Source organism: Carcharhinus amblyrhynchos, chromosome 14, assembly GCF_965287045.1.
Source record: "Carcharhinus amblyrhynchos chromosome 14, sCarAmb.v2.hapA, whole genome shotgun sequence".
NCBI lineage: Eukaryota > Metazoa > Chordata > Chondrichthyes > Carcharhiniformes > Carcharhinidae > Carcharhinus > Carcharhinus amblyrhynchos.
In genome coordinates this window covers 2,209,812-2,230,814 of record NC_137337.1, presented here as the reverse complement: position 1 = coordinate 2,230,814, position 21,003 = coordinate 2,209,812, and the positions used below count along the sequence as shown (strand labels likewise).

General features: G+C 47.0%; 1 protein-coding gene across 6 annotated transcripts in view; it reads right to left on the bottom strand.

Annotated features, from left to right (window-relative positions):
* The window catches only part of LOC145352383 (nesprin-2-like), a 243,402-nt gene that overhangs the window by 64,703 nt on the left and 157,696 nt on the right, over positions 1 to 21,003 (bottom strand). For all 6 annotated transcript variants that reach the window (XM_080202157.1, XM_080202160.1, XM_080202159.1 and 3 more), the window contains 15 exons: positions 18,704 to 18,877; positions 17,988 to 18,119; positions 16,884 to 17,080; positions 15,773 to 15,905; positions 14,282 to 14,464; positions 13,764 to 13,913; positions 12,132 to 12,308; positions 10,773 to 10,928; positions 9,363 to 9,518; positions 9,054 to 9,224; positions 8,149 to 8,282; positions 7,252 to 7,456; positions 6,397 to 6,579; positions 4,397 to 4,528; positions 2,913 to 3,067 (listed from right to left, as the gene is read on the bottom strand). In XM_080202157.1, coding sequence (XP_080058283.1) covers positions 2,913 to 3,067; positions 4,397 to 4,528; positions 6,397 to 6,579; positions 7,252 to 7,456; positions 8,149 to 8,282; positions 9,054 to 9,224; positions 9,363 to 9,518; positions 10,773 to 10,928; positions 12,132 to 12,308; positions 13,764 to 13,913; positions 14,282 to 14,464; positions 15,773 to 15,905; positions 16,884 to 17,080; positions 17,988 to 18,119; positions 18,704 to 18,877 — 2,438 coding nt within the window. The remainder of the gene's footprint in view (positions 1 to 2,912; positions 3,068 to 4,396; positions 4,529 to 6,396; positions 6,580 to 7,251; positions 7,457 to 8,148; positions 8,283 to 9,053; positions 9,225 to 9,362; positions 9,519 to 10,772; positions 10,929 to 12,131; positions 12,309 to 13,763; positions 13,914 to 14,281; positions 14,465 to 15,772; positions 15,906 to 16,883; positions 17,081 to 17,987; positions 18,120 to 18,703; positions 18,878 to 21,003) is intronic.

Genomic DNA, 21,003 nt, shown 5'->3' with positions numbered 1-21,003 from the left:
GTCAATAACTCCATTATCATTGCATCATGTGACTACCAGGATGGTAAAAACTGAACTAGGTGTTTTTCTGTCAATGATTTCTATCTTCCTACCAGCCCGGTCTGGGCCTGTGAACCTAGTCCCACACAATGTGGTTAACTCTGAACTAAAGGTGCTGAATGAGACACTCAGTCAGTATCATACGCAGCAGCAGCATCTCTACAGGGTGACCCATCAGCATCACCAGCTTCTCAGGATATAGAAACATAGCCTGCCTACATTCTGAGAATGAATCCCAATCAAGGAGGGAGGCAAGGTCCCTGGCTCAGAATCCCATTGAAACCTTGGCGCAGGATCAGTTTGGGAAGCAGATAAACTGTAGGGACATAGGAAAATAAGATCATAAGAAATAGGAGCAGGAGTGGACCACTTGGCCCCTTGAACATGTGCTGCCCTCCAATAAGATCATGGGTGATCTGACTGTGGCCTTAATTCCACTGTTCTGCCTATCCCCCATAACACTCCACGCCACTGTTGGTCAGAAATTTGTCATACTCTCTGCCTCAAATATATCCAATGACCCAGCTCCCACTGCTGGCCAGGGCAGGGGACAGAATTCCAAACTCTAACGGTCCTCAGAACACACTCACTCTCCTCATCCCTGTCTCAAAATGGGAAACCCTCTTATTGGGAAAATGTGGCCCCTTGTTCCAGATTTCCCCATGAGGGGAAAACATTCCTTCAGCATCTACCCCTCAGAATCCTGTATGTCTCAATATCTCAACCTCTCATTCTAATGCTTAAACTTTTCTCAAAAGACAATTCTTTCATCTCAGGAACAGGAGGAACACATTCAGTCCCTCAGCGGGGGGGAAATGGTGTAGTGGTGTTCTCACTGGAGTAATGCAGTGACCCAGGGTAATGCTCTGGGGACCAGGGTTCAAATCCCACCATGGCAGATGGTGAAATTTGAATTCAATAAAAATCTGGAATTAAGAGTAATGATGACCATGAAAACATTATTGTAAAAACCCATCAGGTTTACTGATGTCCTTTTGGGAAGGAAATCTGCCATCCTTACCTGGTTAGGCCTACATGTGACTCCAGACCCACAGCAATGTGACTGACTCTTAACCGGCCCCTCAAGGGCAATTAAGGAAGGCAATAAATGCCATCCCATGAATGAATAAAAATAATCAATTCCACCAGTCAGATCTTGGCTAATTTCAAATCCATTTAGCTGCCTTCATTCTGGAACCATTAATCCTCTTACCCAAGGAAATCCTTTCAATCTGGGTTCTGAAATTTTCACTTGACCACCCTGACAGCTTTTCAGGGGATGGGGATTTGTGGAGAGAATTCCAGAGTTTCACTCCCTGTGTGTGAGAACCTGCTTCCTGACATCATTCCTGAAGAGCCTGGCTCTCATTTTAACATTCCAGACTCCCCACGCCACAGGAAACAGTATCCATAAATCTCTTAATCTTCTTAATCACCTTAATTAGTCCTAATCTTCTTTTCTCAAGGGAATACAAGCCTAGTCTGTGCTGCGTTACAGTGAAAGGCCCTGATTGTGAGACCATTGATCACTCTTCCCAAAGACTGACATGATTAGGATGGTGTCCTGTTGAGCTGGTGGCCAAATGAAAACTTCAGAGCTGAGATTGATAAGATTTCCATTGGGTATTAATGGTGATACACCTAGAATAGCTACTGCATTTTATTACTTTCACTTCTAAATACTTCTAAAAATTGAACACAAACTGTTAAGATGGCTGCTGCAAGTCAGATGACTTTTGGCATTTGGATTACAGACAGTATCAAATAACCACTGAATACCTAATTAAATATGGACATAGGTGGAGATATATCACAGGTGGAGATATATCACAGCCAGATGTGGAATTCACACATCTTATTGTTTCAGGATGGACCAAAATCTAAAGACGATGGAGTTTTCAGACAGCCTGTCTCCACATTTCATACTGGACAAAAGGAAAGGTCAAAACTCAGTGGCCATTATCAACTTCCCGTTGTATTAGGATAGTCTCCCTCATGGATCTCAGAGGTATTACCCAGCAGTCATGTGACTGAAGTTGATTTTAGGGATTATACCTTTATTCTCCCAGGATCCTGTCTGAGAAACAGATGTTGTAATGTGCTGAAACATCAAGCTGCCAAAGTATTTAACCTGTTCCAGTTTCAAAATTCCGAGACGTTTGACCACAAGAAACTTCACCAGCTGCTGTGAACACTTTGCTTTGCATACACTCAATTCAACTTTGTATCATCAAACCCTTTCAAGGAATCACAGGCCTGCCACATGGGAGACTGAATTAACTATAATCTGTAAAAGTGCACTCTCCTCATCTGTACTCAGCCTTCGTGTGTGTGTGTGTGTGTGTGTGTGTGTGTGTGTGTGTGTGTGTGTGTGTGTGTGTGTGTGTGTGTGTGTGTGTGTGTGATATTGCGTTGATTTAGGGTAAGTGTGTGAGAATAAGTAATCTGCCAAATTATTAAATTGGAATACACACTCCAAGTATGAGAAAAGATACACTACTTTCTAAAGCGTACTGATTACAGGCAGCGAGAGAGCAAACACATTCTATCCATGGCAATAGTTACAGAGTGAAGGTGACTAAATGGAGTTACGATGCAGGTTTGTTATGATCTGATTGATTGGTGGAATAAGATCGAGGGACTTGAGTTCCTCCTAGTTTATATTTCTACACTGCAAACCATCCCTGCGCCACAGTTTGGGGAGAGATGGTTGGGAGTCCCTGACCCAGTTTCCACCTGTCTCCCTCCTTTTATATCATTCTATGATTCTCTGAAACAGCTCTCAGAATTTAACCCTTTCTTCCCCAGCTTTCGTTCTGATGGATCTATGCCTCAGAAGACTGTGGGCCAAGAGCTGGCGGTGTGGGAAGTACCTGTATCGGTGCTGTGCTGCCACCCGAGCTTGTTCCCAGCGTTGGTTCAGGGCCTGAACTCTCCTGTAATCCAGGTCACTGAGCGCCAGTTGGTAGCTGAGATGTTTCAAAGTCTCCAGACGCAGTGAAGCGTTGCTTATCCTGAGCAACTGATCCTGTAACAAAGACAATTGCAGAGAAAAGGCCTGTATCTGAGTCGAAGAGGGGAGGAGAGAGGATGCAGCCATTCTTAGAGAGAGCTTCTCAGATACTTAGCATCAGTTTATGGGAGCCAGGAGCCGGTTTAAATGTGAGACCAATATTGCGAGTGATTAGGTTCAGCATCCAACGGTGACCGCAGAGACACATGGAGCTGGTAACTCGGGAACGGAGTTTGGAGTGGGAACAATGGCTGCAGTTCTATTTAATTGGAAAAAATTTCTGCTCACCCAGTTCTGGGCGTGGAATAATCAGCCTGAATAGTTAGCAACAGTGGAAGAGCAGAAAGAGACGGTGGTGAGGTAGAGCTGGTGTCAATGTACAAGTGAAAACTGACTCTGCTTTCAGAAAGTGTCACTGAGGGGCAGAGTGTAGGTGGGAAATGGGAGGAGGTTGTGGTTAGATCCTTGGGAGACATCAGAGGTAATAGTGTGGAGAGTGGCAAGGGAAGCCAATGTAGGAGATGTTATCACTTCGGAAGCAAAAACAAGAAGGCTGTAAATTGGGAGAGGGGAGTGTGCAGAGGGACCTGGGTGTCCTTGTGCACCAGTTACTGAAGATAAGCGTGCAGGTGCAGCAGGCGGTAAAGAAGGCAAATGGCATGTTGGCCTTTATTGCGAGATGTTTCGAGTACAGGAGCAGGGATGTGTTGTTGCAATTATACAGGGGCCTTGTTGAGGCCACACCTAGAGTATTGTGTGCAGATTTGGTCTCCTTTTCTGAGGAAGGATGTTCTTGCTCTCGCGGGAAGGTTTATCAGACTGATTCTGGAGATGGCGGGACTGATGTATGAGGAGAGATTGACTAGGTTAAGATTGTTTTCACTGGAGTTCAGACAAAAGAGGGGAGATCTCAGAGAAACTTATAAAATTCTAACAGGACTAGACAGGGTAGATACAGGGAGGATGTTCCCGATGGTGGGGGAGTCCAGAATCAGGGGTCACAGTTTGAGGATTCAGGGTAGACCACTTAGGACGGAGGTGAGGAGACATTTCTTCACCCAAAAGGGTGGTGAGCCTGTGGAATTCATTACCACAGGAAGTAGTTGATGCCAAATCATTCAATGTATTCAAGAGGCGGCTGGGAATAGCATTTGGGGCAAATGGGATCAAAGGTTATGGGGAGAAAACAGGATTAGGCTATTGAGTTGGATGATCAGTCATGATTGTAATGAATGGTGGAGCAGGCTCAAAGGGCCGAATGGACTCCTCCTGCTACTATCTTTGACATTTCTGGCTATTAAGAGTGTCGTGAGAGTTGAATTGGGTGAGGGTAATGACTCATACCTTCACTATCTCCAGATGTTGTACTTCCTCAGTGCTGGAGTCATCAGATTTCAGAACCTCCTCAGACTCATTCACCAGTGTTTCCAGGCTGTGTAAGCAGCGATGGAAATCCTCATGCTGATCCATCAAGTCCTGTCACATGAAGATGTCATACAGTCATAGAGGTTTACAGCACAGAAACAGACCCTTCGGCTCAATTTGTCCATGCCACCCTTTAGTTTGAAAGCCCCTAAGCTAATCCCAATTGCCCCTCATTACTTTATACACCTCTACAAGGTCACCCATCAGCTTCCTACACTGCAGAGAAAAAAGTCCCAGTCTATTCAGCCTCTCCTTATAACTTAATCCATCAAGTCCCGGTAGCATCCTAGTAAATCTTTCCTGCACTTTTTCTAGTTTAATAATATCCTTTCTCCAATAGGGTGACCAGAATTCCACACAGTATTCCAAGTGTGGTCTTACCAATATCTTGTACAACTTCAGCAAGATGTCCCAACTCTTGTATTCAATGTTCTGACCGATGAAACCAAGCATACCGAATGCCTTCTTCATCACTCCATCCACTTATGACTCCACTTTCAAGGAGCTATGAACATGTACCCCCTAGATCTCTTTGTTCTGTAGCTCTCCCCAGTGCCCTACCATTAACTGAGAAAGTCCTGCCCTGGTTCAATTTACCATCACCTCGCATTTGTCTAAATTAAACTCCATCTGCCATTCGTCAGCCCACTGGCCCAATTGATCAAGATCCCATTGCAATTGGAAATAACTTTCTCACTGTCCACTATGCCACCAATCTTGGTGTCATCTGCAAATTTACTAACCCTGCCCCCTATATTCTCATTCAAATCATTAATATAAATGACAAATAACAGTGAGCCCAGCACTGGTCACAGGCCTCCAGTTTGAAAACAATTCTCTACATCCACTCCCTGGCTTCTGTCAAGAAGCCAACTTTGTATCCATTTAGATACCTCACCCTGGATCCCGTGAGATTTAACTTTATGCAACAACCTACCATGCGGTACTTTGTCAAAGGCCTTGCTAAAGTCCATGTAGACAATATCAACTGCACTGCCCTCATCTACCTTCTTGGTTACCCCTTCAAAAAACTCAGTCAAATTTGTGAGACATGATTTTCCACTCATAAAACCATGCTGACTGTCCCTAATCAGTCCTTGCATCTCTAAATACCTGTAGGTCCTGTCTCTCAAAATGCCTTCCAACAATTTACTCACCAGAGATGTGAGGCTCACTGGCCTGTAGTTCCCAGGTTTTTCCCTGCAGCCCTTTTTAAGCAAAGACACAACATTTGCCACTCTCCAATCCTCAGGTACCTCACCCATGACTATCGCTGATTCAAATATCTCAGCTAGGGGACCTGCAATTTCCTCCCTAGCCTCCCACAACAGCCTGGGAAACACTTCATCAGGTCCTGGGGATTTATCTACCTTGATGTCATGGAGACTGCATCAGTGACAAGGACAGAACAAACATTCTACTAACCCAGGTGGTAACAGAGGTTTACTCAGGTTCCCCCTGTGACATCAGTGGTCCCTAGTGGAGGGGTTGTGCTATTTATAACAAATAGACAGTGCATAAAGTAATTAGTACTTATTTAAATATATTAATGTTTGCCCCCTATAGTAATGCCCGAAGGAAGGTAATGAGTATCGCAAATATAACATACATAAATTAGCACCAAGTAACACAACAGGCTATATATAATGTAAAAAACATCATTATATGAATATATATACTGCAGTGTGATAGACAGAGGTTTATACATAATAGTGAACTGCAGTGTGGTATACAAGGGTTTATATATAGTGTACTGCAGTGTGATATATAGGGGTTTATATATAATAGGGTACTGCAGTGATATATAGTGATATATAATGTATTGCAGTGTGATAAATACATTACATACATCACTCTATTGCAGTGAATGCAAGTTCCTCAGTTCAGCATGCAGACTAATCAGTTGTTGGGGCTTTTACCTGAATCTCTGGTATTTTCATTGCCAGTGATGTCTCCAGATACAACACTTTCCCCAACAGATAGCCACTATCAGACTGAAGAGCTTCACGTGACGAACTGTCTATCTGTCTGGCCAATGCATCTCTAGCTTCACAGACCTGGGAAAGATCCTTCTGTAGAGTGCGGAGCTCACTTAGCAAATCCTTTAAAACATGTTAAAGGACATCAGTGAGGACCAATAGAACACACATACAAGAGATATAGTTAGTCTTTGAGAGTGTACCACTGACCCCCAGCAGACAGCAGTACGTGCAGCCCCTGCCCCAGCAGAGAGCAGTACGTGGGGAATATGCTTGAGTACAAGCTCCTTATTACTATGATCCACCCCTCTCCACATTCAAGTTTGTGTGAGAAAGGCTATTTGACTGCACAGGAATCACCAGCCTGGCCTGTTCTCAATCTCCCATTTTATTATGAGCATCAGTGACAACATTGGTGAGCATTCATTAGTTCTCTTTGAATTGATGCAATGAGTATCTTGCTCAATCACTTTGAGGACAGGGTGGTGTGGGGATTGGAGTCACACACAGACCCAGATTCTGTAGGGTGTCTGCTTTCCTCCCTGAAGGTTATTAACAGAGAAATTGGCTTTTTGGGACAATCCGCCAGAAGCATTTTTATTAAAGTCAGCCTCTTACACCCAGAAACTTTTAAATAAGTGTAATTGCTCAAACAGTGCACAGTGGGATTTGAATTCACCTTCCCTGGGAACGCACAGCACAGGAGCTGGGTGAAGTGTGGATTTGTGGAACCCTGCTGATTGTACAGTTACACATATTCCATTATTCAATATCATAAGTCTATGAGGTGCTGACCTGAGCCTCTGCGAGCTGAGTCTGCAGCTTCTCCTGGGTACTCTGCTCCACCCAAATGCCGGTCAGCAGATGTTTGCACTTGTCCTCACTGCACTGTACCTTCGCCACAGTACATTGGTACACATCACGGAACTGCCGCCATAGCTGGGACACAGTGTGTGCTGAGTGAAGATGTTCTGTAATGTCCTGGTTCACTTGCACCCACCTGGAACAATACAAACAGGCCATAAATCAATCCCATCACAGCCCAGTGAGATAAGAGCTTTCGCTACTTCTGTGCTCATTATTAATATTAATATTTCTTCTTCCTTCAGATCTTTCTCCTCTCCTGAAGGTGCTGACTTTCACTGGGGTACAGGGTCCCCCTCCTCTCCTGAAGGTGCTGACTTTCACTGGGGTACAGGGTCTCCCTCCTCTCCTGAAGGTGCTGACTCTCACTGGGGTACAGGGTCCCCCTCCTCTCCTGAAGGTGCTGACTCTCACTGGGGTACAGGGTCCCCCTCCTCTCCTGAAGTGCTGACTCTCACTGGGGTACAGGGTCCCCCTCCTCTCCTGAAGGTGCTGACTCTCACTGGGGTACAGGGTCTCCCTCCTCTCCTGAAGGTGCTGACTCTCACTGGGGTACGGGGACCCCCTCCTCTCCTGAAGTGCTGACTCTCACTGGGGTACAGGGTCCCCCTCCTCTCCTGAATGTACTGACTCTCACTGGTCCCTCTCCTCAGATAAATTCGAATCGATGTGTTGTTCTCTGGACTGAGATGAGTTGGCACAGAGCAGGCTGTGGATGGAGTCGGTCTCTCAGTGTTTGTGTAGCCCAGTACCACACGCATTTCCCCCAGGATGTGGATGGAGAGGGAAGGTGGCAGCTGCTCCCTGCGCGCTCACTTGACTGTATACCTGCTGTGTGTGTCCTCACACTTCTTGTCGAGTTGTTGTGCCAGTGGAGGGCAGCATTCCTGACTCAGTCGCTGCGAATTCTCCTGGAATTTCCTCCATCTCTCCTCACCGCACTCCATCGTGTCCTGCAGAGCCTGAGGAAGATCAAAGCAGGAAAGGTCACAGCAGCCGGGCCGTCTGAAACACAGACTCTGTGCTGGCCGTGGAATTTTGGGAGTGCACAAATAATTAATTTCAGAGTGTAGTCCCTTCAACTTTGTGTGCCTGTGTGCACAGGCGTGGTTACCCTGAGAGGCTGCCTCGTGCAAAGTCTGTGTAACAGTTTCCAGGTTACTGCACATCTGTACGGCTTCTGAAAGGATTGCTGAGATGCCAGTTTGAACTACTGAGCGCGTGTTTCTTTCAAGTACTGGATTAAAATAATTGGAAAAGAATGCTGCAAAAGAACTGCTTTAAATCTTCCAATACAGGGCCTCTCTGCCCATCGTGTGTGTACTAGCTCTTTCCACTAACTCTGCTCTTTCCCCTGAAGCCTGAAAATCTTTTTCCTTTATCCAATTCCTGTCTGAAAGTTGTTATTGAATCAGCTTCCATCACACTTACAAGATACAAATTTTAAGAAGTGTCTGAATAATAAAGTTCTGATCTCTGCCCCGGCTTGGTTTCTGCAGTTTCTACTTTCATTAATCTCCTTCATACCCCACATTCATTCTCCCCGTAGCATTTTTGCTTTGAGGAGAACAGTCCCAACTTCTCCAGCCTCTCTGATGAGACAAAGTCTCTGATCCCTGGTGCCATTGCAGTAAATTTGCTCTGCACCCTCTCCAAGTATTGAAAAAGTGTTAACTCAGTCCACCAACTGAGAACTAAGTAGTAAATTGTTAAGCTTTAACAGAAGTACTGACCTGTAGGCATTCCACTTGAACACAGACAGCTTCCAGTGAACTGGAGAGGGGTGTGCAGTGCTCCAGGGAGTATTGAGCCCTCAGAATGTTCCCGTTAACTTGCTCGTATGAGTCTTGGTACTCTGTCCACAGCTGCAGGCGGGAGGTGAGGACAGATTCCAGCTGGATCACCTATTTACCACATGGAGAAAGCACGAGTAATTCCTGCCACCTCACCGGGGTTCATCTCAAACAACTCAGTTATGGAGCTCCCTCTCAATCAACTCCAATTCAATACTTTACCCAAAACATAAGATAATTCTCTTGTACCTGACTGTCCAGACTCCTCCACAAGTCAGTCAGTTGGCCCAGTTTCTCTGTGATGTTGGATGGTGTTTTTGGGGCTGTGCTCTCAGTCACCGGGGGAACAGAATGTCTCAGCCTTTCCAACTCCATCTCCCTCACCTTCAGACTCTCACCAAGTTCCTGATGACACAGAGATATCTTCATCAATCACTATCACTCCTCATTCTACTCACTCCCTTCAGAACCAGAGCACTGTTTAAATGACCCATCATGATAAGGGACTTTCATCTAATGCCTCGATTAGATTCCAGTCTGCAACTCACTCCCGGGTATCTGTTATTCTATATATAAACCACCCCGAACCCCTTGATTAGATTCCAGTCTGTAACTCGTTCTAGGGTATCTGTTATTCTATATATAAACCACCCTGAACCCCTCGATTAGATTCCAGTCTGTAACTCACTCCCGGGTATCTGTTATTCTGTATATAAACCACCCCGAACCCCTTGATTAGATTCCAGTCTGTAACTCGTTCTAGGGTATCTGTTATTCTGTATATAAACCACCCCGAACCCCTCGATTAGATTCCAGTCCGTAACTCACTCCCGGGTATCTGTTATTCTATATATAAACCACCCTGAACCGCTCGATTAGATTCCAGTCTGTAACTCACTCCCAGGTACCTGTTATTCTGTATATAAACCACCCCGAACCCCTCGATTAGATTCCAGTCTGTAACTCACTCCCCGGTATCTGGTACTCCGTATATAAACCACCCCGAACCCCTCGATTAGATTCCAGTCTGTAACTCACTCCCGGGTATCTGTTATTCTATATATAAACCACCCCGAACCCCTCGATTAGATTCCAGTCTGTAACTCGTTCTAGGGTATCTGTTATTCTATATATAAACCACCCTGAACCCCTCGATTAGATTCCAGTCTGTAACTCACTCCCGGGTATCTGTTATTCTATATATAAACCACCCTGAACCCCTCGATTAGGCTCCAGTCTGTAACTCACTCCCGGGTATCTGTTATTCTATATATAAACCACCCCGAACCCCTCAATTAGATCCTGTCAGTAACTCGCTCCAGGGTATCTGTTACTCGATATATAGGATGATCCTTTTCTAATTGCAGTGATTTCTGGATAAGTCTGAAAATCAATCTGCTTTTTAGAGGAATACATTCCTAACAGACCAAGGGGATAGGTTGAAATCTATTTGCAAAGTTGCTGTAACAACATTCCTCCACTGAAGGCACCATCTGTGTTTGGGAGTTAGCTCAATGTACAGTGATGTGATTACAGAGAGAATGCGAGGAGCCGGAGTAGGAAGAGTGTAGTCAGCAGTGACGCTGTGGTGAGTACAGTTGAGAGTGTGACTGATCAGAGTGGTACCTGGTATTGGGGTAAGTATTCAGACTCGGTTACCTGGCAGTCCCTCAGCGCATTTATAACTGCGGTGTGGCTGCAAGCTTTCCTATTCTTCCTCAAACGCTCTTCCTGTGTGTCCAGCCAGCGGCTGAGTGACTGCACACTGTGCTCATATTCTGTCCATGCTTCAAGCAACATCTCCAAGTTCAGCATCTGCAACGTGAGAGAGAGGATACAAAACACATAGCAAACCATACAACATTCTACCCATCACCTTTGCAATGTATCCTAATCTCATTGGGACAGCACAGTGGCACAGTGGTTAGCACTGCTGCCTCACAGCATCGGGGATCCGGGTTCGATTCCTGGGTTGGGTCACTGTCTGTGTGGAGTTTGCACATTCTCTCTATGTCTGTGTGGGTTTCCTCCAGATGCTCCGTTTTCCTCCCACAGTCCAAAGATGTGTGGGTTAGGCTGATTGGCCATGCTAAATTGTCCCTTAGCATCAAGGCAACTAGCAGGGTAAATGTGTGGCCAAAATGTTGAATGTTTTCAAGAAGAAATTAGATATTACTACAGGAATAGGGCCAGGATGGGGTTGTGGTCAGTGCAGACTCAATGGGCTGAATGGCCTCATTCTGCACTGTAGGGATTCTATGGTATGATTCTGATCCCACTCTCCTGTTTACTCAGACTACATCAACTCCATTTCAAATTAGCCATTGATATCATAGAAACATCGAAACTAGAAGCAGTAGGAGACCATTCGGCCCTTCGATCCTGCTCCATTTTGGTCACGGTTGATCATCAAGTTCAGTATCCTGATCCCCCTACCCCTATATCCCTTGATCCCTTTAACTCCAAGAGTGATATCTAATTTCATCTTGAAATCAGACAATGTTTTCTCCTCAACCACTTTCTGTGGGAGTGAATTCCACACATTCCCCACCCTCTGGGTGAAGAAATTTCTCCTCACCTCAGTTCTAAAAGGTTTCCCCCTTATCCTCAAACTCTGACCCCTAATTCTGGACTCCCCCCACCATTGGGAACATTCTTTCTGAATCTACCCTGTCTAACCCTGTTAGAATTTTATAAGTTTCTATGAGATCCCCTCTCACTCCTCTAAACTCCAGTGAATATAATCCTAACCGACTTAGTGGCTGGAACTTTACCACCTCGTCAGACCCAGAATTGGTGCGGGCGAGGCTCGTGGAACAGCGCACTCTGTTGGCCTCACACGGATGAGCCGGTAAAATTCCAGCAAGTCTCTCCTCAGATGATAGAGCTGCCATCCCAGGAATCAGCTTGAGGAGGTTGCTCTCTGCTTGTCCCAGGCTGATATCAGGAAGATGTGGGATTGGGATCGAACACCCTGCAACTGCTGTACGTTCCCCTCATCCAGCTGACGGCACTCACCTTCCTGTTCAGCTCCTGGCTCAGACTCTGCCACTCAAAGTTCAGAGCTCCCAGTCTCTCGGCAAAGTCCGTCTTCTCACTGCGATCGCTCTCCACGTCCTGGCTGCTCATCTGAAGCACCGACTGATTAACAAAATCCACCGTCAGCTGCCAGCAGCTTACCTCCGTCTGGTAACCCTTCAGCGAGGAGAAGAGTTGAATCATTCAACTGGGAACCTTCTCATTTTCACATCACACAACAGCAGCTCTTTCACCCCCACCCTCACCAGCCACAACCCCCCCACCCCTCTCACCCTCACTCACCACCTCCACCCCCCAATGATCAGCCTCTCCACACTATGCCAGGCCTCATATCATTTATTAGCCTGGATATTGTCCAGGTCTTGCTGCTTCAGTATTTGAGGATTGGCCAACATCCCCATTTCTGACTTTATGCTTGAGGGAAGGTCATTGATGAAGCAGCTGAAGATTGTTGGGGCTGGAATCCTGCAGCAATGTCCTGGAACCGCTTCAACCATCTTCCTTGTGCCAGCTATGACTCCAGCTAGCAAAGAATTTGCCCCAATTCCCATCAACTTCCACAAATATTCACTCCCTCCACCACCAAAGCACAGTGCCAGCAGTATGTACCATCTACAAGACGCGCTGCAGCAACTCACCAAGGCTCCATTAACAGCAACTTCCAAATACACAACTTTGACCACCTGGGTGGATAGGGCAGCAAACACATGGGAACTTGGAAGTCATTCACCAGAAACATACAGGATAGGGTAGGAGGAGGCCATTTGGCCCTTCGAGCCTGTTCCACCATTCATTATGATCATGGCTGATCATCCAACTCAATAGCCCAATCCTGCTTTCGCCCCATACCCTTTGATCCCATTCACCCCAAGTGCTATATCCAGCCGCCTCTTGAATACATTCATTGCTTTGGCATCAACTACTTCCTGTGATAATGAATTCCACAGGCTCACCACTCTTTGGGTGAAGAAATGTCTCCATAAATTTGTCCCGTGAATGCTCAGACTGTGATCACCATTCTGACTGGGAAATATATCACTGTTCCTACACTGATGTTGGGTCAAAATCCTACAATTCCCTCTGTAACAGTATTGCAGGCATTCCGGCATACCCACACCACATGGACTTCAGCGGTTCAAGAAGGCAGCTCATCACCACCTTCTTAAGGGTAATAAATGCTGGCCCAGTCAGTGACACTCATACCCCAATGACTAAGAAAACAATCCACCAGAATTGGACTCTGTTATCAGAATCAACCCTTTCCACTCCCACTCAGCCGCAGGTCAATCGGACTGTTCTGCAATACTCTCCCCCACTCTTCGAGGCCCCTCGCTGCACTCTCCCCCCGCCCTCACCCCCCACTCAGAGCCCCTCGCCGCGCTCTCACTCCCACCCTCACCGCACTTACCCCCGTGCCCTCGCCGTGCTCACCGCCCCCCCTTCAGAGCCCCTCACCACGCTCTCCCCCCGTGCTCTCCCCCCCTGCCCTCATGATGAATTGATGGTAGGGCTGTTGGATATTTGGCCTTGTGACAGGCATTCTGGTATTTTCCATTTGTTTTCCTGAATCGATGGGAATATGTTAAGTGCTGCCTGTATCAGAGGCTTTACCTTGTATTTCTGCAGCATTAGTTTAACTTGGGTACTGCTATCCAGATTCTGCAGCTCCGAGTTGTCCCCCTGTATCGAGGCCTGCACATCACTAATCCACACTCTCAGCTGGCTGATGGCCTGACGTGAGGATAACACATCCATCTGCCTCTGTGGGAAGGAGGCAAGAGAGCAACTCAGCACCCAAAGAAAACACCTCATATACACATACAGATACTCCCAAAAAACACCCAGGGACCCACCCTCACACCTAATCACATCCAGAGACACCCCCACCCACATACATACACACACACACACACACACACGTGTGATCCCCAGCCAAAACACACACACAAACACCCAGAGACCCACCCTCACATCTAAACACACACACAGACCCCAACCCCTCCACCCGAACGCCCTACAGTCCATATCAGGAATTACCGGGCTCCCTTTCCCACTGGCCCAGGTCAGTGGGTGCTATTTTGCGTCCTGTCAATAGGCCACTCTCCCTGGAGCCAGGGCATTGTGCTAACCTGGTGTAGCTTCTCCTGGATGCCCGGGAGCTGGCTGGCGACCTGTGCCCACTCCTGCTCGAGCTGTGTTAATTGGCTTCGGAGCACCCCGCCCTGGGTCTGTTTCAGCTGCAGCAGCTGGCCCCCTGTGCTAATCACTGCCATCTTCAAGGCGGACATGCCATCAACCTCCTTCCAGAACTCCTGCAGGAGGGTAAGAAAGGGTTAGAATAAAGGCCTGTACCCATCCCCATCTCAACCCTGGCATCCTCTAGTGTAGTACTGAGCATGGGGACTAGGAGCCTCCTTCCACACCTGCCCGCTACCAAACTAAGTCTCCAAATCCCCATGGTCTCCCTTTCCTCAACATCCAGCCATCCGTCTGAAAGAAACATGCTGCTCCTCAGGATCAGAAATTGGGAGGAGTTTTAAAAGATATACATTAATTCTTGGGCATGGCCAACATTGTTCACCCTACAGACTATGGTGGTGAGCCACAATTTCAGAGGGTATTTAAGAGTCAACCACATTGCTGTGACTCTGGAGTCACATGTAGGCCAGACCGGGTAAGGGCAGCAGATTTTCTTCCCTAAAGGACATGAGTGAACCAGATGGGTTTTTCCAACAATGCTTTCATTACTGAGACTAGCTTCCAATTCCATGTTTACTCATTAATTGAATTTATAGTCCCACCACAGCTGATGTGGTGGGATTTGAACTCATGTCTTTAGAGTATTAGTTTGGGCCTATAGATTATTAATCCAATGATATTAACACTGTGCTGCAACCCCACTGTGGGTGGGACCTGTGACAGTCGCAGACCCCCCTCCCTCCTTCGCCAAAGGTCACAATTAAGCAGGGCTTGTCAAATCCTGACAGTGTGTAACGGGTATAAAGTAGCCTTCGCAACCCCAGATTGGGTTAGTGTGTGTGATAGTGGAATGATCTGTGGCTGTTCAATAATCTGACAAGCTGCAATGAAACAGCTCTTGCCATGGCCTTTAACCAGCTTTCCCCTCGTTAACTGAGAGGGCCAGTGTCGTTTGAATACAGAGGGGCAACTTTCACAAGCCCTACAATGGTGTGGGGGCAATAAGAAATCTCACAACACCAGGTTAAAGTCTAACAGGTTTATTTGGTATCATGAGATTTCGGAGTGCTGCAGGAAGGAGCTGAAGGAGCAGAGCTCCGAAAGCTTGTGCTACCAGATAAGCCTGTTGGACTTTAACCTGATGTTGCAAGACTTCTTACTGTACCCATCTCAGTCCAACTCCAGCATCTCTACATCATGATGTTGGGGGGCAACGAAAGGGTCACCATACCCGCTGGACACAAATATCCCGAGCTAGAAATCAGGGCTGGAGCTGGGATCTCTGGATACTGGGAGTGTGAAAGGTAGAGATGGAAATCTGCACCATCTGATTCGGAAATCCCCTCAGTGTGTGGCCCACCACAAAGGGTAAAGCAGTGGGAATGAGGGGGATGGCTACCCGCTGAGAGGATGCTGCTTACAAGAAAGAGTTGGAGCTGATCCCGACTGATCTCCATCTGAGAGGGCAGGCTGACCGATTCCTGCTCCCAGTGTCTCAATCTGCCCTTGGCCGATTCCAGCCACTGACCAAGCTCATGGGACTCATGCTGGAACCTGCAAAAAAAGACAACAGATCAGGAGCAGCACGGATACGATTCAGGAACAATCAGTTCTGCATAAATCTGCAGCTCGTAGTTTTTAACTTTCCAAAGGTGCACAGGACGGAGGGGTTTGTGACCAGAAATGGACAGGAAAACAGCCTGGAAGAGAAACAGGTGAAATGGGGACAGTGCTGGGTAGACAGGCTCAGCCCATTTACTATCTCTCTCTGACTTCATCCCAACCTTATAACTCTTAATATATACTGCTACAAACAAGATCAGGGCAGGACCTGGCAAGCATCTAGAGATGGAGCAAAATACTGCGGATGCTGGAATCTGACAAATAAACAGAAAATGCTGGAAAATCTCAGCAGGTCTGACAGCATCTAGAGAGGTAGAATAGAGCCAGAGCTCTGAAGAAGCATCATCCAGACTCGAAACGTCAGCGCTATTCTCCCTTCCTAGATGCTGTCAGACCTGCTGAGATTTTCCAGCATTTTCTGCTTTTGATCTGGAAGTGCTGAGGGAGCGCCGCACCGTCAGAGGGTCAGTGCTGAGGGAGTGCCACACCGTCAGAGGGTCAGTGCTGAGGGAGTGCCACACCGTCAGAGGGTCAGTGCTGAGGGAGCGCCGCACTGCCAGAAGGTCAGTGCTGAGGGAGCGCCGCACTGCCGGAGGGTCAGTGCTGAGGGAGTGCCGCACTGTTGTGTGTGCTATTGTTTGGTTGCGACAGTTAATATTTATTCCTCAAATCATGATACTGAAACAGATCACCCACTCACTATTCACACAGAAGATTGTGGGATCTTGCTGTGCACATGGTTTCTTGTCTGACTACAGAGTCCACACTTTAAAACTTCACGGGCTGTAAACAGTTTTTGAATACCCTGATGCTGGGAAAGCAGATATATAAATTCTATCTGTTTTTACAGTAATTGTTTACTGTCTAACAAATAAAAACAGTCAGAAGTGTAGCACGACTGTCACGGACCGTTTCCTGTGTTGTAGGAGCAGCTCCAGTCGGTGTAGCTCACGATTAACCTGGTTACAGAAGGAAAGCCAGCTTTCCTCCAGGGTGTCCAGCTGGTTCTCTAGCTCAGAGCTGTTCACAACGTTCAGGAGAGCCTTTCCCTTCCTCAGGGCCTGGTCCACTCGAGCCTGATTCCCATCGAGACTGCCCCTGATTCTCTGCCAGATTGAAGAAGAGAATTCAGTGAATTAAAACCAAAAGGGAAAGCAGCTGTCCCTCCCTGTTACAGAACACCAATGGGAGAATCGCACTCTGCTTCCCGGACAGGGTCACAAACTCTGGGAGGACATTTTACCACTGACCTCCTGCCCCTCACTCTCAGAGAAGCTTCCCATCCGCCCCTTGGCATTAGTCACGAGTACGTCTACCCTCACAGTCATGTCTTCCCCAATCTCAAAATCATACTGCAACCAATAAACCATTCAAAGACTTTACATCATTTTTTAATGCCTCCATGATATCACTCCTGGGGTTTTGCTGGTAGCAGTGTGAGGGGAAATTGATTCTTAAGTCCAGGACTATCCGAGGGAGATTGGAGACCTCTCCAATTGAACAGGCCATCTCCCAAATCCAGCCTTTCACATCATCCATCTCAATAAATGTTATATATTTAAGTAGCTGCATGATTGCTTTAAGAGCTAGTCAAACGATTTGATGGTGATGTCATTAGGGTGTTTCACAGGCTTCTGTTTTAGTTTCATTTTCTGTTCTGCACAGAGAACATCTTTCAATAAACCTGGTGTGTGTTACTTTGAATCTACACAAGCAAACCGGGTTTTTTCTTTTGGTTTTAAATCTACAATCCCTAACGTTGTTAAGGTTTTACAAATAACCACTCCACAATCGTGCAGCCGAGCTGTAAATATAGAATAGGCTGAAAATATTCAACAGCCTTCTCTCTTTCCCGGTATGAGCACTGAAGGAAGGTTTGAAAGAGTTTAACACAGCAGATATGCAGCAATCTGTGAACAGGTTCCATCAGCCCAGTGTACAATCTGGTAACTCCACAATGCCGCGTGTTCACCATTCTCCACAACCGGCAAGCTGCCCCGGAGCATGGCTCACCTGAAAGGTGCTGACACGTTCAGCCAATCTCTCTTCTGTCTCTTCCACTAGTCCGACGGAAGGGACCGTGGAGTTCAACTTCTCCATCTCCTTCATCAGGAACAAATGGTCCACCTCGAATTCTGCCCAAGTCTTCAGTTCCAAAAACAAAAGATGAAATAAAAACGAATGAAGCAAATTCCGTCTCAGAATTCCACATCAACAAATGAAAGAGTATCCAAGAGGAATGATAGTGACTGGGGAACATATCCCTATCTCCAACTTCCAACTCACCAAAACCAAAAATCAACTATTCAATTTCTATAACCCCATTCAGGGGTTCAAAACTAATTAAATACTATTGCTATTGTAGGAAATGGGGGAGCCAATTTGCATGCACAAGCTTCCATAAGCAGTCATATGATAATGACCAATTATTCAATTATTTTAAAGGCATTACTCAAGAATAAGTATTGACCAAGGCACCAAGGCGAACTCTCTCTCTGTCAATCATCACTTTCGAATCTTCTACATCCACCCAAGATTGCAGATGGGGCCTCAGTTGAACTCTCAGATGAAAGACTGACAGGGCAGCACTCCCTCAGTGGGTGCACCCCAGCTGGCATTATTGTGCCCAAACCTCTAGATTCAGTTCTTTGTCAGTAGTTCTTGATGGCCACCATCATCGGAACGTCTCTGTCTCACAGTCAGGATGCAGGTACAGCTCATGTTCTTACCTGAAGGGCAGTTTCCATCTGGACCCCCCTCAGCAGAGCCTGAGACTGAAGGGCAGCTGCCTCATCCACCAGTTTCAACCACGGGTCCCGGCTGCGCGTGACAATCAGTTCCGGAAGGTTCTGAGAAAACTGCTCCACCAGAATCAGGTGATTCCCTAACCGACGGAAAAATAGCTGGGGTAGAAGTGGAAGCAACAAATCAATTTAATTGTTGTTAGAATGAAATATTAAGGCTATTTATTAATTAGTGTCACAAGTTGGCTTACATTAACACTGCGATGAGGTTACTGTGAAAATCCTGGAGTCACCACAGAGTGAGAACATGTGAAGGATTTAATTTGAATGCCTGAATTACTGAATCTGTGTGCTGTGGCAGCAGCTTTTAACTGTTATTGCTTATTCAACAATAGCTGGTTGCACCTTGGAGTTTTTTTAATATTAATCTTCTGACAGTCTTCCTGAAGGTGCTGACTCTCACTGGGGTACGGGGTCCCCTCCTCTCCTGAAGGTGCTGACTCTCACTGGGGTACGGGGTCCCCTCCTCTCCTGAAGGTGCTGACTCTCACTGGGGTACGGGGTCCCCCTCCTCTCCTGAAGGTGCTGACTCTCACTGGGGTACAGGGTCCCCCTCCTCTCATAAGAACACAAGAAATAGGAGCAGGAGTAGGCCATCTAGCCCTTTGAGCCTGCCCCGCCATTCAATAAGATCATGGCTGATCTGTTGTGTCTCAGTTCCACATTCCCGCCCTCTCCCCATAACCCTTAATCCCCTTGCCTATCAAAAACCTATCTACCTGCGTCTTAAATATATTTAGCGAGGCAGCCTCCACCACTTCAACGGGCAGAGAATTCCAGAGATTCACCACCCTTTGAGTGAAGAAGTTCCTCCTCAACTCCGTTCTAAACCGCCCCCCCTTTATCTTGAGGCTGTGCCCTCTAGTCCTACTGTCCTTTCTGAGCGGGAAGAGCCTCTCCACCTCTATCCTATCCATCCCATTCATCATCTTATATATCTCAATGGGATCGCCCCTCATTCTTCTAAACTCTAACGAGTACAAGCCTAGTTTATTCAGCCTCTCCTCATAGTTCGACCCCCTCAACTCCGGTATCAGCCTAGTAAACCTCCTCTGCACTCCCTCCAAGGCCAAAATATCCTTGCGTAAGTGCGGCGACCAAAACTGCACACAGTACTCCAGCTGCGGCCTCACCAGTGCCCTATACAGCTGCAGCAAGACCTCCCTACTTTTATATTCAATCCCCCTCACTATGAAGGCCAGCATCCCATTCGCCTTCCTGACCACCTGCTGCACCTGCAGGCTGGGTTTTTGCGACTCATGCACAAGGACCCCGAGGTCCCTCTGCACCATAGCATGCTGCAGTTTTTTGCCATGTAAGTAATAGTCCTTCCTATCATTATTCCTACCAAAGTGGACAACCTCACATTTGCCAACATTAAATTCCATTTGCCAGTTCCTGGCCCATTCGCCCAGCCTATCTAGATCCTTCTGCAGACTCTCCACACCCTCCGCACAATTTGCCGTTCCACCAATCTTGGTGTCATCAGCAAATTTCGACACCATACACTCGGTTCCCTCCTCCAGATCATCTATATAAATGGTAAATAGCTGAGGCCCCAGCACCGACCCCTGGGGCACTCCACTAGTCACCAACCGCCAATCCGAATAGCACCCATTAACCCCCACTCTCTGCCTCCTATTTGACAGCCAATCCCCTATCCACGCTAACACCCTACCCCCAACTCCATGCCCCCTGACCTTCTGCAATAACCTCTTGTGAGGCACCTTATCAAACACCTTCTGAAAATCAAGAAACACCACATCCACCAGCTCTCTTCTATCCACCGCCCTAGACACATCCTCATAGAACTCCAATAAATTCGTCAGACACGACTTCTCCTTAACGAAACCGTGCTGCGTCTGCTCTATCAAACAATTCTCAAGATGCCTCGTTATTTTCTCCTTGATCACGGATTCCGCTATTTTCTCCTTGATCACAGATTCTCCTGAAGGTGCTGACTCTCACTGGGGTATAGGGTCTCCCTCCTCTCCTGAAGGTGCTGACTCTCACTGGGGTACAGGGTCCCCTCCTCTCCTGAAGGTGCTGACTCTCACTGGGGTACAGGGTCTCCCTCCTCTCCTGAAGGTGCTGACTCTCACTGGGGTACAGGGTCCCCCTCCCCTCCTGAAGGTGCTGACTCTCACTGGGGTACAGGGCTGAACAGAGGTAGAGGTGGAGTGGTCTAAGACTGTGAATGGGGAGTGATAAGCTTTCCCTATGGC